Source organism: Erpetoichthys calabaricus, chromosome 4 (genome assembly GCF_900747795.2).
Source record: "Erpetoichthys calabaricus chromosome 4, fErpCal1.3, whole genome shotgun sequence".
Lineage (NCBI taxonomy): Eukaryota > Metazoa > Chordata > Cladistia > Polypteriformes > Polypteridae > Erpetoichthys > Erpetoichthys calabaricus.
Genome location: NC_041397.2, coordinates 1,497,439 through 1,513,048, shown reverse-complemented (window position 1 = coordinate 1,513,048; position 15,610 = coordinate 1,497,439). Strand labels below are relative to the sequence as shown.

Here is a 15,610-nt window from a genome sequence, read left to right as displayed (position 1 = left end):
TGGCGAGTGCAGCGGTTTTAGACATTTTTATTTAGAAAAATTATTTGTTCTGCTGTGCTGGGCTTCAGGCGACTCCTTTACTTTTGCAGAGGACTTCCCCAGCCTTTGGAAAAAATGCTTTCACTTGGAACAGACGTTGATGGCAGACAAAAATACTTGATGGCAAGCTGGTAAAGATTGGGGTAAAAGAGTTATTCTCTACTTCCAATACAGGAGTGGGTCTTCTCGTCTACCAAGATAGGCATCTGTTAAATATCTCTTCACCTCCACAGTGGCACTGTGGACTCTTTGAACTTCGGAAACACGCAAGTCCAAAAGTTGCTATAGATGGTCTGTGGGACATGCTGCTTCCAAGGATGGGGCCAGGGCTGATGTTGAAGGCTGTGGCTCTGTTTGAAAGAGTCAAAGAGTACATGGTTTTATTCACAGTACACATTAAATCAAATACCAAAAATAAACATTCCATACAAAAATCACCTTGGGGTGTCACGTGCACAGAGTCTGGTGAGGACCACATTAGGGATGGACATTCCAAGGTGAGTTGTTTCTCAGCCTCTCTGACACGGTCTGGTTTGCCAAAGCCAATAGTTTTGAATCTTGGGTCCAGCAGCGTAGCCAAGGCCAAAACCCGGATGGATTCCAGTGTATGGAATCTGGAGCGTAAGCTTTCCTGCAGATGCACACCTAAGACAGAAAATAGCAATAATCAATGTTAAAGGGACACAACTATTCATTGTACAAAAATGTTTTTGGATCATTGCAGCCTTCCTAATTGTATGGACTCCTCCCTGGTCACCTTGGTACTCTCCTCTGAGATTTTGTGTTGCAACATGCGATATAGTGGGATCATGTTTAATGCAGACACCATTTTCTCTGCAGACATCTCAGTTGTTGCATGTTTTAGTGGAAGGAGGAGGGTCAGGCATTCATTAATAATATCATACTCCCCACTTGTTAAGGGAACAACCTCTGTATTTATATTAGAGAGGGCAGCACCAACTGCCTCACGTTGGTCATACAGACGCTGCAGCATGTCGTAAGTGCTGTTCCATCTGGTGTCCACTTCTTGAACCACCTTCTGCACTGGCCTGCCCATTAGCTGCTGCATCTCTGATAGTTTTTCCTTGCTTTTTGACGAATTTCCTGGAGCTTGGGGGTCTGGTCAATTGCCTTCTTTACTATCAGATTCAGGGTATGTTCAAAGCATGGCACATGATAAACTTTCAGCAGCTGGGCAGTGGCAAAAAGATTGGCTGCATTGTCAGTCACCATGCAGTGTATCTTGCCACTGATTCCCCAGTCTGTCACTGTGTGTGTGTCTGGGGAAATTGGCTGACACAAAGGAGAACTGTGGCCAGTTTGGCTTCAGCTGTGACATAATGGCACGTGACACCCAGATAACTATCCATATTTATTGAACATATCAGAGGTCAGGCTGACATATGCAGCCTGCTTTACCTCAGCCATTGCCTTCTCTTTGACTGCACAGTACTTGGCCTGAACTGTGGCTTTTAGTGCCTTTCTGGTTGGGAGGATGTACCTGGGATCCAGTTTGTTAACAAAAGCCTGGAAGCCTTTATCTTTGACAATAGAAAAGGGCTGCAAATCTTTTACCACCACGTCAACCAAAACCTCATCCAGTTCCTCTTGTCTGCCTAAAGAAAAAAAACACAAAACAAGCTTATTGCAGCAAGCAAACGGTGTGCACCCGCAGCAGACCTCACGCTCCAGAGAAGCTTTCACCAGTGCTGGTTCAGAATTGCTAAAATATGTGTAATGCAATAAGAATAAAAATTTGTCATACCTTGCTTAGTTCCAGTGTGAGCAGATACAGTGGGATTGTCCTACTCCTCTAACGCTAGGATGCATCGACCTCAAGTGGCGAAGTATTGAAGACGTGTTATTGGTAAATGCAAGTTGCTTATCGCAAATCATGCATTTTACCTTTCATGGAGATACTAAATCAAAGTAATTCCACACCAGAGATCGAGACCTCTTGCTTGAACCTTCCATCGTGTATTCCAAATTTAATCGCAAAGTAGATTAGTCGTATTATCGCTATGTCTATATCTATCTATCTATATATCCTATGCAAAACAAGGACTTATTACAATGTGCATCAAACAAACCAATTTCACTTTTGAAAAACGATGTAAAGATACTTTCTAAAGTCCTAGCTAAAAGGATGGAGAAAATGCTGCCTTCGATAATATTACAAGATTAAACTGCATTTATTAAAGGCAGACACTTAGATTCCAATCTTTGATGCCTGTTTAATGTAATATATTCACCCACAAAGTCAAACACCCCGGAGATGATATTCTCATTGGATGCAGAAAAACATTTGATATAATTGAATGGAACTACCTTTTTACCATATTGGAGAAATTTGGGTTTGGGCCCGAACATTTGTGCGTGGACCGTGGATCAAACTACTGTATACCAATCCAGAAGATTCAGTTTGTATTAACAACATTATTTCAGATTACTTTAAACTAGAACATAGTACCAGACAAGGATGCCCCCTGTCATCACTGCTGTTTGCAATCGCCATTGAGCCACTGGCTGCTCGCTATCAAAATGCTTATGAGATAAAGGGGATTATCAGAGAAGGACTTGAACAGAAAATTTCTGTATATGCAGATGATATGGTACTGTATATATCAGATCCACAAAATACTGTGCCTGCAGTCCTAACAGTACTTACAGAATTTCAAAAGATTTCTGGTCTCAGAATTAATTTGACTAAAAGTGTGCTCTTCCCAGTGAATTCTCAAGCACACAATATCAGATTGGACACCTTCCCTTTTATCATCAGTTTATCAGTTTAAATACCGAGGGGTAAATATCACAAGTAAACATAAAGCTCTTTATCAACAACATTTCACTGTCCGCATGAAGAAAATTAAGCAAGACTTGCATAGATTGTCGACCCTTCATCTCGCTCTAGCTGCAAGAATTAACATTGTTAAGACGAATATTCTTCCTAGGCTTCTCTTTCAATTTCAAAACATTCCAATATACATCAATAAATCAGTTTTTAAGAAATTAGATTCAATCATAACCTCATTTATTTGGAATTCAAAACATCCACCTATCCAAAGAGCGACCCTACAAAATCCTAAGGAAGAAGGTGACACGGCTCTACCTAACTTTCACTTTTATTACAGGGTGGCAAATATACAACATATAAAAGCCTGGACACAGATAGATGAACATTCACAGGCCTGGTCCGCAACAGAAATAAAATCCTTCAGTACTTCTTTATATTCCTTGTTTTGTACCCCAATAAATGCAAGTTATCACCGCTATACTAATAACCCAGTTGTGCTTCACTCACTCAGAATATGGAACCAATGTGGGAAGCATTTTAAGATAAAGAACCTTTTATCTGCGGCACCTCTGCATGAAAACCACCTTTTTCCACCCTCGCAAACATATGCAGTGTTTAATATCTGGAAAACATTTGGGATTAAATCACTTAAAGATCTGTACATATACATCTTTGCATCCTACGAGCAATTACTGTCCACATTTATTTCACTACCTTAAACTTAGAAACTTTGTTAAACAAAACCTACCCAATTTCCCTCATCTCTCACCTACCTCTATGCCGGAAAAAGTATTGATCAGTCTTGAGGACTTAGACAGCATTTCTGTAATTTATGAACACATCTTAAAGTCCCTTCCTTTTACAGATCCCAGAGTACAGTGGGAAAAGGATCTCTCACTCAACCTCTCAGAAAAGGAGTGGAAGGTAGCAATGCACAGAATTCACTCGAGATCCATATGCGCAAAGCATACAATTATTCAACTCAAAATGATATATCGAGCACATCTGTCTTGTTTAAAATTGTCCAAAATGTTTCCGGGACGAGATCCAACCTGCGAACGTTGCAATCAAGTCCCAGCCTCACTGGGCCACATGTTTTGGGCCTGCGCCACATTAACATCATTCTGGACCAAAATATTTAGATGCCTCTCAGACATCCTTGCTGTCACAATCCCACCTAATCCACTAATAGCTGTGTTTGGTGGGCTTACAGGGGCTTAAAGTGGAGAAGGACTTAAAAACTGTAATGGCCTTTACTTCAGCATTGGCACGTAGACTTATCTCACTCAACTGGAAGAATCCTAAGTCAGCTCCTTTCAGTCAGTGGGTAACTGATGTTAGATATTATCTAAAATTGGAAAAAAATCTAATTCACACTTAGAGGATCTGTGCAAAACTTTTTCAAAACCTGGCAGGATCTGATCAGTAACATTTTAGAATGAGCATTTAAATTGAGCAAGTGGAATCTCTCCCCTCTTTTTCTATTCTCTTTCTTTATTTATTTACATATTTTTACTATTATTAAAGTGCTACTCTGCTGACCTAGCTCTCTTTGTCATGGGTTTGGGTTGATTTGGTTCAAACCAGTTTTGTTAAACTTGACTTCCATGTAAGGAATGTTTTTGGATTTTAATAAAATATTTTAAAAAAAAGTGAAAATTGAACAGATATGCCATTTCAGTCTGCAGAAAAAGTAAGCCCCTGCTTCTCTCTGACAGCTGATACTGCCCCTCAAGTTGTTTCCTCTGACTGTCTAGCAGTCACTAACAGTTACTTGGACCTCAATTTTTCCACTTCTCCATGCAAAATTCTTTCAGCTGTTTAATATCTGAAGGGTGTCTTGGGCGCACAGCTCATTTCAAATCCCCCAGATCATCAGATCATGGTATTCATTTCTGGGCCTTATTTTGGCCATCCTAGCACCCTCCGTTTCTGTCATTGCAGCCATTCCTTGATGGCTTGGTGAGCTGCACAGGCCCCAATTCACCACAGCAGCCCCAAATCATAACATTTCCACCACCATGCTATGCAGTTGGTATCAGGATTTTCATTATATATGTTTAATTATTCCACCTAGAGTGGTACCAGTCCCAGCAAGCATTCAGCACAAGGCAGGAACAATCCCAGGATGGGTCACCATCTCATCGCAGGGTGAATATGAGCACACACATACACTAGCAGCATCAATTTAACATCACCAAATCCCCTTACCTGCATATTTTTGGAAGGAAACCAAAGCACGCAGAGGAAGCTCACCAGGAAAACGTATAAACTCCAGGCAGGGAACACCCTCACTTTGAAGCAGTAGTGCTGCAGCTGCACCACCGTTCTCCCACATGTTTAATACATGCTTTTATGTATTTCATCATTAAAATGATATCAGGTATACGTCTTAGTATTCTAAAATGTTCGGAGAGCTGTAATATCTTGAGTGTAATGTATTCTGGGTGGAGATCACTGGCGTGCTCCTGTCAGAGTAAGCAAAAGCCCGTTTAAGAAGCACAAAGCGATTAACAACTGGGTCGGGGAACACGTGAAATATGAAGCATTTAACATGCTACTTTGGTTACGATGGGGTTTGAGAAACTCAAATTAAACATTGATTTTAAGATGAAGTTTACAACATTCTACTTTAATAACAAAATGACAAGATTAAATTAGAAATTGAGATTAAACTCGACATAGACCTTTTTCTTCTCTGTGGTCCTAATACACTTCCCTAAAACACTCAGATGGTGGGCTACAACTTGCCTTTTCATGTTGACTTTGATATCTGACCACTTTCGAGTGCCTCCTCCACACTGTGTCACTCCATCACTTTCCTTTTGTTGCTTACACCACTACTTAAGCCACCAAATAGTACATTTTGCCTTCTCTCCACTTCACTGAGCAGGTCCTCCATTTCACATTCACTGAAATTCTTCTTTTCTACACCTGCTTTTGCCATTGTCTTTTAACAAACAGAAGGGACTATTTATATTGATTTGCATATTCAAATAGGTGAAATTCCTGGAACAGTCAACGTGAGGCTGTGGGTACATGTATATACGTTAAAATTCACGATGATTGAGATTTATAAAAGGGAAGTGTGTGGAACTTACTTATGTGCAGTTTTATGCATCTGAATGTTTTTGTGAGTACGCGCATTTCCAGTTTCGTCCATACACCATGCTTTAGTGTGAATTCTACACACAGCGTTATACATGAAGACCCAGGACTTTTTGTTGTTTCTAAGAATGCACTCCAAGCCCCATCCTTGCTGCTCAGTCCTTTATATGTGACTCCTATGTCTTCAATGCACTCCACCTCCCAATAAAATCAATTCTCAGTCACAGCCTCTCTGCACAGAACTTGGCACCAGTATTCAAATTTGTTATGCTTCGAACGATATTTGTTCTTTGTGCTCCCCACTTTCACCTTCGTGTTCCCTTCAGACAGACGGAGGACAGTTTGTCAACATGTAATGTATATGTACACTCACTGGACAACTTATGGGGAGCAGCTGCATACCTGCTTGTTCATGTGATTATCTAATTAACCAATCATGCGACAGCAGCACAATACAGGCACAGGTCAGGAGTTTCAGTTCACATTCACATTAACCACCACAATGGGGAATAAATGTTACCTCAGTGATTTGGACATTTGTCTAATTGTTGTTGCGATCTATTATATAGTGCCTTTCTTATCTATCTATCTAGCACCTTTTCACATCTGTCCATCAGTTATATAGTGCCTTTCACACTATCATCTATTATTATAATGCATTTCTTATCTTTCTCTTATACTTGTATAGTGCCTTTCATATTTATGTTTCATATTCTGTCTTTCATATTGCTCTGTCCATTTATCAGACTGTTTCTTTCACATCTCTTACAGTATATAGTGACATTAATATCTATATTATATCACACCTTTCACATTTCTTTCTTTACTGTTTGTATCAGTGACATGCCCCCAGTACATTTGGTCCCCTTCCACTTTTTAAACAAGAATCACAATGTCCTGTCAAAGAAGTGTAAGCTGACAACAGTCATTGTATTCCCCCATCTTTATTCCAAAGAGTGGACATTGACAATAAATGAAAATAGCATAAACACAATTATTGGGACCCACACATAATGTTCTGTCACACACTGTTTTCATTTGAGAATTGCCATCAAGCTTTTCCTGTGTCTCTGGATGAAACCTCTTCTCCTCTCACTGTCCACTTGGCCCACTCTTCTTGAGGTTCGATGGACTTCTTCTCCCAAATATAACTTCCAGGTCTTTCCATGAAGGTTGGCTTAGTGTTGCTTGATGTCGGAAAAAAATAAATTGAAATGATTTTAGCAGATGGCTGTTACATAACAGAATGTTAAAAAGCTAAAGGGTCTGAAGACTTTAGGGAGACACTCTAATTGGACATATCCATATCTGATCTTCTTTTAAAAAGTATTGATAATTAAAGTTGACAAAACACAACAAACATCAGGCAATATTTACATTTTGTAGTCCATTGTTATTATTTAAGTAAACATAAATGCCAGTGTCACATGTGTAAACAGTAAGTCCACCCCTCCATTGATCAGCACCTCAAATACCTCAAATTAGCATCAGGTGCAGATGATGAGAACATCACGAGAGAGGCTCTCGTCTGAACGTGTCCTCTGATTTAAACCACAGACATTTAGTTTGGTTTGCTCTTTGTAGTTGACGTGTGTGTTATCACCATGGTGAGGTCAAAAGAGCACTCTGAGGCCTACAAAGAAGGTTACAGAAGTCTGGGAAAGAATTTAAAGAGATTTTCAGACAAAAGATGCTGAAAGAAGTCTCTAAGAATATCACAAATTTGATCACAGGACCTCCAGATAGTACTTGTCACTGTTGATGTCAAAGTGCATGGGTCTACAATTAGAAAGAGACTTCACAAATGAGATCTATGTGGGAGGAGTTCCAGGAGGAAACCAGAAAGAGCATCAGGGCAACACTAAAAGTTGTCCATGAACCCTACGGTAAACAATAGGGGGCTCATGCAGTTCGTGTGTAGAATTCACATTAAAACATGGCATATGGACAAAACTGGAAAAGTGCTTACGCAGAAAAAAAATCCAGGTGCATAAAAGTGTGCATATGCCAAGTTCCACGCACTTCCACTGATTTATAAAGTGGAAGTGTGTGCACGTGCCTACAGCCCTACCTTGACTCCTCACAGAAGTTTGTATTTTTAAATATGCAAATCAATATAAATATCCCTTCCTGTTCAGCATTTTGTTAAAAGACAATGGAAAAAGCATGTGGAGAAAAGAAGAAATTCAGCGAATGCGAAGTGGAGGAAAGGAAGAATGCACTATTTGTTGGCTTAAGTGTCGTGTAAGAAACAAAAGGAGTGATGGAGTGATAAAGCATGGTGGAGACGCTCAAAAATTCAAGTTCCAAAAGCCACACGGTTACCCGAAATAAAAAAGAAGTGGTCAGAAATCAAAGTTGATATGAAAGGACGGGTCGCAGTCCACTGTCTGTTTAATCTGTTTCAGACACTATTATAAACCTGACCCCCGTGCCAAGGACGCGAGTTTAGACGGTGATGGTGTTGCTGTGCCCAGCACATCTTCAGGTGCTGGTTCCTAATCACCTCTGCCTCAGAAACCACAAGATGACCATCTGGCCGTGTGCAGACGGACACTGTTCTGGAGGCACAAAATGCAGTAGTGGATGCTGTAAGAGATGTGGCCAATGAACTAAGGGATAGAAGGGCTGTACTCTTGTGTTGCTGACCACAAATTAAATGAACTGGTTAAAAAATAAATACTGCATCTGATTCCCTGTTTTTACATTCTGCTAATTACATTCAAAAAAAGTGGTAACACTGTCTAACTTGGCTGATCATTTGGTGGGTCATAGTCAGGTTCATCACACTGCATCTCTTTAAGTACGGGCAAGCCACAATTCTGTGCCACATTATGCAGCACACTACCTGCTTGCACAATGCAACACACTTTCTGCGGACTATGAAGCATCACATTAACAGAGTGGAAATGCTTTGTACTTACATAAGCAAATTCATTCTCTAAAGACGTCTTTATTGTGTAGTGTTGGGGCCGTGTGCCACAATGGATCGATCCTCTGCTCTTAACCTTGCTCTTTGACAGCACTCGCTATCCTTAAAGGACTGCTTGCTTTTTGCTGCACTAGTTGGAAGAAGCACCTCTGACTGTGTAGAGTTGCCGATTTTATAGGTGCTGTTATAGATGATGTAATGCCAGCTCATTCTTTTTATATCTGGATGGCAAGCAGATAATACCATCCCATACAGCTGGCATGGCGCAACTCAGTGATGATTGTGAAATACCTGATCTGTCAGCAAGTTCACGTTGAAAAGCTCCTGTGGCTAAAAGCACGAGAGTGGACAGAACTTGCAAAGGAGTTAGGTAGAGCACAATTCCTCAAAGTCTGCCTTTGTAAAGCCAACGCCAGTTCAGCACACAGCTCCTAGAGGATAGCTCTTGGAAATCGACTTAGAAGCCAGTCACCATCATCATCTATAAATACGTGATCTCTTCTAATTCTTCCATTTGTGACGTCTTCTAAGCACATTAAAGCAGCCGTGTTAGTTTGGCCAGTCTGTGCGCCATTATATTGTTACAGAATGATGACAATCAAGTGAATGAAATTTGTAAACGATATGCAATTAATTTCGGTAATAAAGCTGTCATCATGGACGCGGACATGAAATAGAACACAGAAACAGTAGCTCTGTTTTGATGATGGGTGCCACCAGTTTACAAAACCAAGCAGAAACGTGCGTACGCAAGATAAGGGTCTGCCGTGAAAATGTACGTGGCTTTATGGCGAGTTTAGTTTTTATACATCTCAAAGTGAGCGTGGAAACGGGCGTATGCAACATTTTTGGCACCAGGAACAATGTGCCCTGAACAGATGAGGACAAGATAGAGATATTTTGTCACAGTACCAGAAGATCATACATAACCAGTGCCAACTAATTAGCATGGGGGTGGAAACAGTGGTGTAGCTCGAGTTCGTGCTGCTCGGGGCGGGGCGGTGCTTCAATTGGACACATATATGAATATGTTAATCTATTTAAATAAAAAATTTAAATGACATATACAGAAAAAAATAAGATACATTTTGCATAGATTTATTCATATATAGAGAAACAGCAATAAATTTTTCACATATAATTATTTATAATCATCAATATTGTATAGGCGCTGCACTGATAAGCCGTGTTCTAATTATTACTTTAATATAGTTACGCTGCAAAAACAAGAACCAGTGGAGTGTACAAATAAGTGGGGATGTTTTCTGTGCAGAGCAAGAATGCTTTCAGATTGATAACGAAACAAAATTATAAATTGTAAATTAGTTGTTTCTCTTCCTAGAAATTCTTATCGGTGTAATGTTTGTTTATTTTTGTTATTGCCTCATAAATTTTAACTGCTGTGTCTGACGCCATCACAGAAGGACAGTCTGAAAATTATTTTTGAAGCATTTGAGGATAAAAATCAGAGAGTTTTACTTTTTTCATTCATGGGTCATTATTTTTCCAAACCCTGCTGCTTACACACAAATTGTACTGAGCCTTGTCGCCAATAATGCTGCCCCCAAAAATGTGACGCCGCTACCTACGCAACTAGGTGGAAATGTTCTGGGGCCTCATGTATAAACGGTGTGTATGCACAGAAATGTTGCGTACTCCCGTTTCCACACTCAAATCACGATGTATAAAACCTAAACTTGGCGTAAAGCCACGCACATTTCCACGGTAACTCATACCTTGGCGTACGCAATTTCTCCGCTCGGTTTTGCAGACTGGCGGCACCCAGCGTCAAAGCAGTGCTACTGTTCCTGCGTGGTCACCCTTTCTTTCTTAGCTCCACATTCCTGACACGGCTTTATAAATACACTGAAACTAAATGCATATTGTTTATTAGTGTAATGCATCTGATTGTAATTAACCTGCAGCAATATAATAGTCCAGGGAATAGCCATAGTATTCCAAATACCAGAACTGCTTTAGCATTGTTACTCTCACTGCATCTTCTTCTTCTTTCAGCTGCTCCCGTTAGTTGTTGCCACAGCAGATCATCTTTTTCCATATTACTCTCACTGCACCACTCAGAGTATTTATATCACTGTATCTGAGTGGGGAATCACAGCAGCAGCTGATCGGAAAGAGAATTATCGGTATACAGCATGAAGCAGACGCTGCCTGAGCCACGGCAGAATGCTTTAGAGACTTCCCAGTACGGACTTCGCGGTTTAGAAAAGGTTTCATCCCAAGAACTCTGAACGCACTCAATCAGTCCATCAAGTGCTCCTTGTAGAACTGTTTACTTATAAGTACAATTACCTCACTGTAAACTTGCACTACAGTTATAATATTGCACAACCTGCGCCACTTTATAAAGCGCGTATTTACATATGATGACGATATTAATTTTTAAGATGAAATGCAGCAAAATATGTTGATTATATTATACAGATAAAACTTTAACTTCATTTAAATAATCTGTATTGTTAATTATTAAACATGTGAGGACACGGTACCGTAGCGCTAGCTAGTTCAGGGATTGTTCCTGCATTGCGTTGTATTCTTGCGCTGACACGACACTGGAATGATAGACTGTGGTGGATTGCCGGCTTCTTACTCCAGCCCTCACCCCCAGGCCGCCAGGAGGAGCTCTCCGGACAGCGTGGACGTGCCCCGAGTTCCAGCAGGGCCTCATGGACTATGTAGTTTTTATACACAGCCCTGTTGGATACCTTGGGGGCCACCAGGCGGCGCTGTAGGGGGGCTTGTGGGCTCTTATGTGCCCTATAACCCAGGAGTACGTCACAGTCACGTGACAGGAAGAAACGACGTACTCCCGAGTTGAAGAAAAGGACTGTTTACCCTGACCCGGAAGGAATAAGGAAATGTGGACTGTTGATCAGGAACACCTCCGGGTCAGTGTGTATAAAAGGACTATGGGAAAGCCCAGACACTGAGCTGAGCTGGGAGGTAGGGTGGCAAGTGTCTGGGCGAGGAGGAGAGAGTATTATTGAGTAGTTTATTGTTAATTGTATGAATAGTGTGGCGTGGAGGGTGCTTTGTGCACTGCACAAGAGCAAAATAAAGAGGTCTTGTGCTTTTACATCATGTTTGGAGTGGTACCTGAGGGTCCGAGAGTTGGATCAACGGCGTATCTGCTACAAGACGGATGGAATAATTAAGCATGTACTACGAAGATATTTCAATGTTCCTTAAAAGTTTTGAAGAATCGGCGTTCTAAGCTTACAGATGGCTTCACGTCTATTACAGAGCTGATTGTGTGGCGATTGGGTATTTGGAGAAAGAAAAGTAAGGACAGGAATTGGAGGTTAGTACGTTTGAAAGAGACAGTACTGCTGTGATAAATTATTTCATTGAAGGTTGCACATGGCGCAGCAAGCCTCTTGCGTGAGATATGAACAAGCACTGCGCCACCGTGTTCCCATGTTTAATAACATGCTTTCATTCCTATCATCATGAAAAAGATATCACGTATACATCTCAGTATTTTAATTATTCAGAGAGCTGTAATATCACGAATGTAATGGATTATGTGTCCTGTCGGAGAAAGAGAAAGCCCGTTTAAGAAGCAGGTAGTGATTCACACATGTAGAGCACATAGAAGATCAAATACAGAACAAAGCATTTAACATCCTACTTTAGTTACAATGGGATTTGAGAAACTAGTAAATTAAACGATTTTAACATGAAGTTTATGATGTTCTACTTTAATGGCAAAATAAACTACGTGATTAAAGTGGAAAATTCGAGATTAAAGTTGACATTTCGTGCTTTTTTCCCATTGTGTGCCTATTTTTTATGTCTGTACCCTAATAAGCTTTCATATGACACTCAGACGGTGGGCTACGACTCGCCTTTTCATGGCGACTTTGATATCTGACAACTTCTTTTTTTATTTCGGGCACTGTGCGACTTTGTGAACTTGAGCTTTTGACTTTTTCCGACACTCTGTCACTCGATCAACTTCCTTTTGTTGATTATCCCACTGTTTAAACCAACAAATAGTACGTTTTTCCTTTGCTTCCACTTGGTATTCGCTGAAATTCTTATATTTTCCCCCGTGCTTTTCCCATTGTCTTTTCTCAGAAGGCTATTTATATTGATTTGCATATTCAAAAAGGCGTAATTCTGGGAGGAGTTGGGGCGGGACAGAAGGCGCGTGCACGTGCGTTACTTTTCACACTGATCGGGATTTATGTAGTGGAAGAATGTGAAAGTTTGCGTACGTACAGATTCCTGCATCTGGATTTTTCTGTGCGTACGCACAATCCCGCTTTTGTGCTTACGCCATGTTATGGTGCGAGTTCTATGCACGGCGTTATACATGAGGCCCCTGGTCTGGGGCTGCTTTACCTTGGCAGTCACTATCATAGAATCCATCATAGAATCAATCCATTATGAATTCTTCATTGTACTAAAGGGTGCTTCAGAATTATGCGAGAGGATTGAAGGTAGTAATAATAATCATGCATTTTATTTATACAACACCTTTCCCATACTCGAGGTAAACATGACAATGACCCCAAACATTCCAGGAAATCCAACAAGGAATGTCCGAAAAGAAAGAAATGGAGGGTTCTAGAATAGACAAGTCAAAGCCCAGAACTGAATCCCTTCCAGATTATCTGGGGGGATTTGAAATCAGCTGTGCACCCAAGACACACAGCTAAATGAATTCTACATGGAGGAGTGGAAAAAACTTTGATATTAGTGACTGTGAGAGAGTCAGAAGAAATGACAACTTTTGGGCAATACCAGCTGTTAAAGACAAGGCGGGCACAGACTGAAATGGCTTATCTGTTCATTTTTCATTGAGTAAATTGTTGCAAAATTAAATTTTCATTATTTTTATTTCAGTAACCTTTCCATTATCTATATGTGCTATTTAAGTGAAGATCCATTATTTATATATGTACACCTATATTAAAAATGAAATAAAAATCATGAGGTGTGCTTACTTTTTCACATGACTGTATATGTACACGTTAATGGTAGTTTATATTGTATTTATTTTTGTGTGTGAAGAATATTGGGCTCCATTTATTATATTCAGTGCGCTGTATAAATAAATAAATTATTATTATCAATATTATAAGGGAACGACTGACAGAGGGAAGAGGACCTGGTGTAGTCGGCAGGATTTTATTTGATGTGCATTTTTAGTTTGTTTTAGTTCACTTGACACTTAAGAGAGTCAAATCCAACCGACTGCCTTGGTGTTTCACTTCCTGATCCTCTCTATCCCATAATGCACCTGTCTCAGGGCGGCCGCACTTTCAGCTCACCAGTGACACAACACTCACACAGCATTTTCTGCTGGTCACACTTTCATATCATAAGCCTGGCCTGAGATATTAACATTTCTTCAGTGATGATCCATTCAGTCAAAGTACAAACTCACAATTTAAAAACTCCTCTCAGCTCTGAGGCGCAGGGGGCTGTGAGGTGGAAGTTGAAGCTTCAGGATCTGAAAGTAAAAAGAAAAGAAAATTGCGGAAACTGTGAAGATGGCATTGTGTGATAGTAGTTAAATTCTGAAACACGTATTATAAGTGCACTGCAGTTAAAATAAAACACAAAATGGCAAGCAGCTGAAGCACAAAACATCAAAGTACAATGACAGTGTAGAATCAGCACACAGCGTACAAACGTATGCATCTATAAATATACAGTGCCCTCCATAAGGTTGGGGACAAAGACACATTATTCTTGATTAACCCCTCTGCTCCACAGTTTAAAATTATAAATCAAATAATTCAGACGTGATTAATTAAAGCACATATTGCACACTTTCATTTAAGGGAATTTCCAGACATTTCAATCACACATCCTACGTGGACCCCCATTTCAGGGTACCATAACATTTGGGACAATTGGCGTCACAGGTGTTTGTGATTCCTCAGGTGTGTTTCATGGCTTCATAAGATACCTCGGCTTGCTTCCACCCTTTGGAGTCTGTAGTTGCCATTGCTGAACACTAGGACAAGAACTGTGCCAATGAAAGTCAAAGAAGTCATCATGAGGCTGAGAATCATAGCATTGGAGACATCAGTAAAACCTTAGAATGACCAAAATCAACTGTCTGGAATATCAGGAGGTGGAAAGATTGCAATGGTGAGTTCAACAATCACAAAGGAAATGGTAGGCCAAAGAAGACCTCCACTGCTGACGACAGAAGAATCCTCACTATGGTAAAGAAAAAGCCCCAAGCGCAGGCGGCAGATGTGGATGTGTCAGAGACGGCATGGACAGAAATACAGAAACCACACTGCAATATGCAGACCACTAATTGGCCACAAAACCTGGATGGCCAAATTAGTTTGTGAAAAAAGTCTTTAAAGAGCCTACTTAATTCTGGGAAAGGGTCATGTGGACAGATGAGACAAAAATGAACCAGCATCAGACTGATTGCAAGAGCAAAGTGTGGAGATGAGGAGGAACTGCCCAAGATCCAAAGCAGACCACCTCATCTGTGAAACACGGTGGGGGGGTGTTATGTACGGCTACCACAGGTCCTGGCATACTGCTCTTCATTGATGGTGGAACTGCTGATGACAGTGACACCACGAGTTCTGAGGTGTGTAGAAACATCTGATCTGCTCAAGCTCTAGTAAATGCTTTCCAACTCACCTGACGACACCTCATCCTACAACAAGGTAATGATCCAAACATACTGCTGAGGCAACACAGGAGTTTCTCTAAGCTAAAAATGGGAAACACTT

At 40.6% G+C, this 15,610-nt stretch overlaps 1 protein-coding gene across 1 annotated transcript in view; it reads right to left on the bottom strand.

Moving 5' to 3' along the window:
- Nucleotides 1–14,138: 14,138 nt before the first annotated feature.
- LOC127527410 (tripartite motif-containing protein 16-like) overlaps nt 14,139–15,610 on the bottom strand; it is a 46,976-nt gene continuing 45,504 nt past the window's right edge. The window contains exon 9 of the mRNA XM_051926049.1: nt 14,139–14,355. Coding sequence (XP_051782009.1) covers nt 14,306–14,355 — 50 coding nt within the window. The 3' untranslated portion in view covers nt 14,139–14,305. The remainder of the gene's footprint in view (nt 14,356–15,610) is intronic.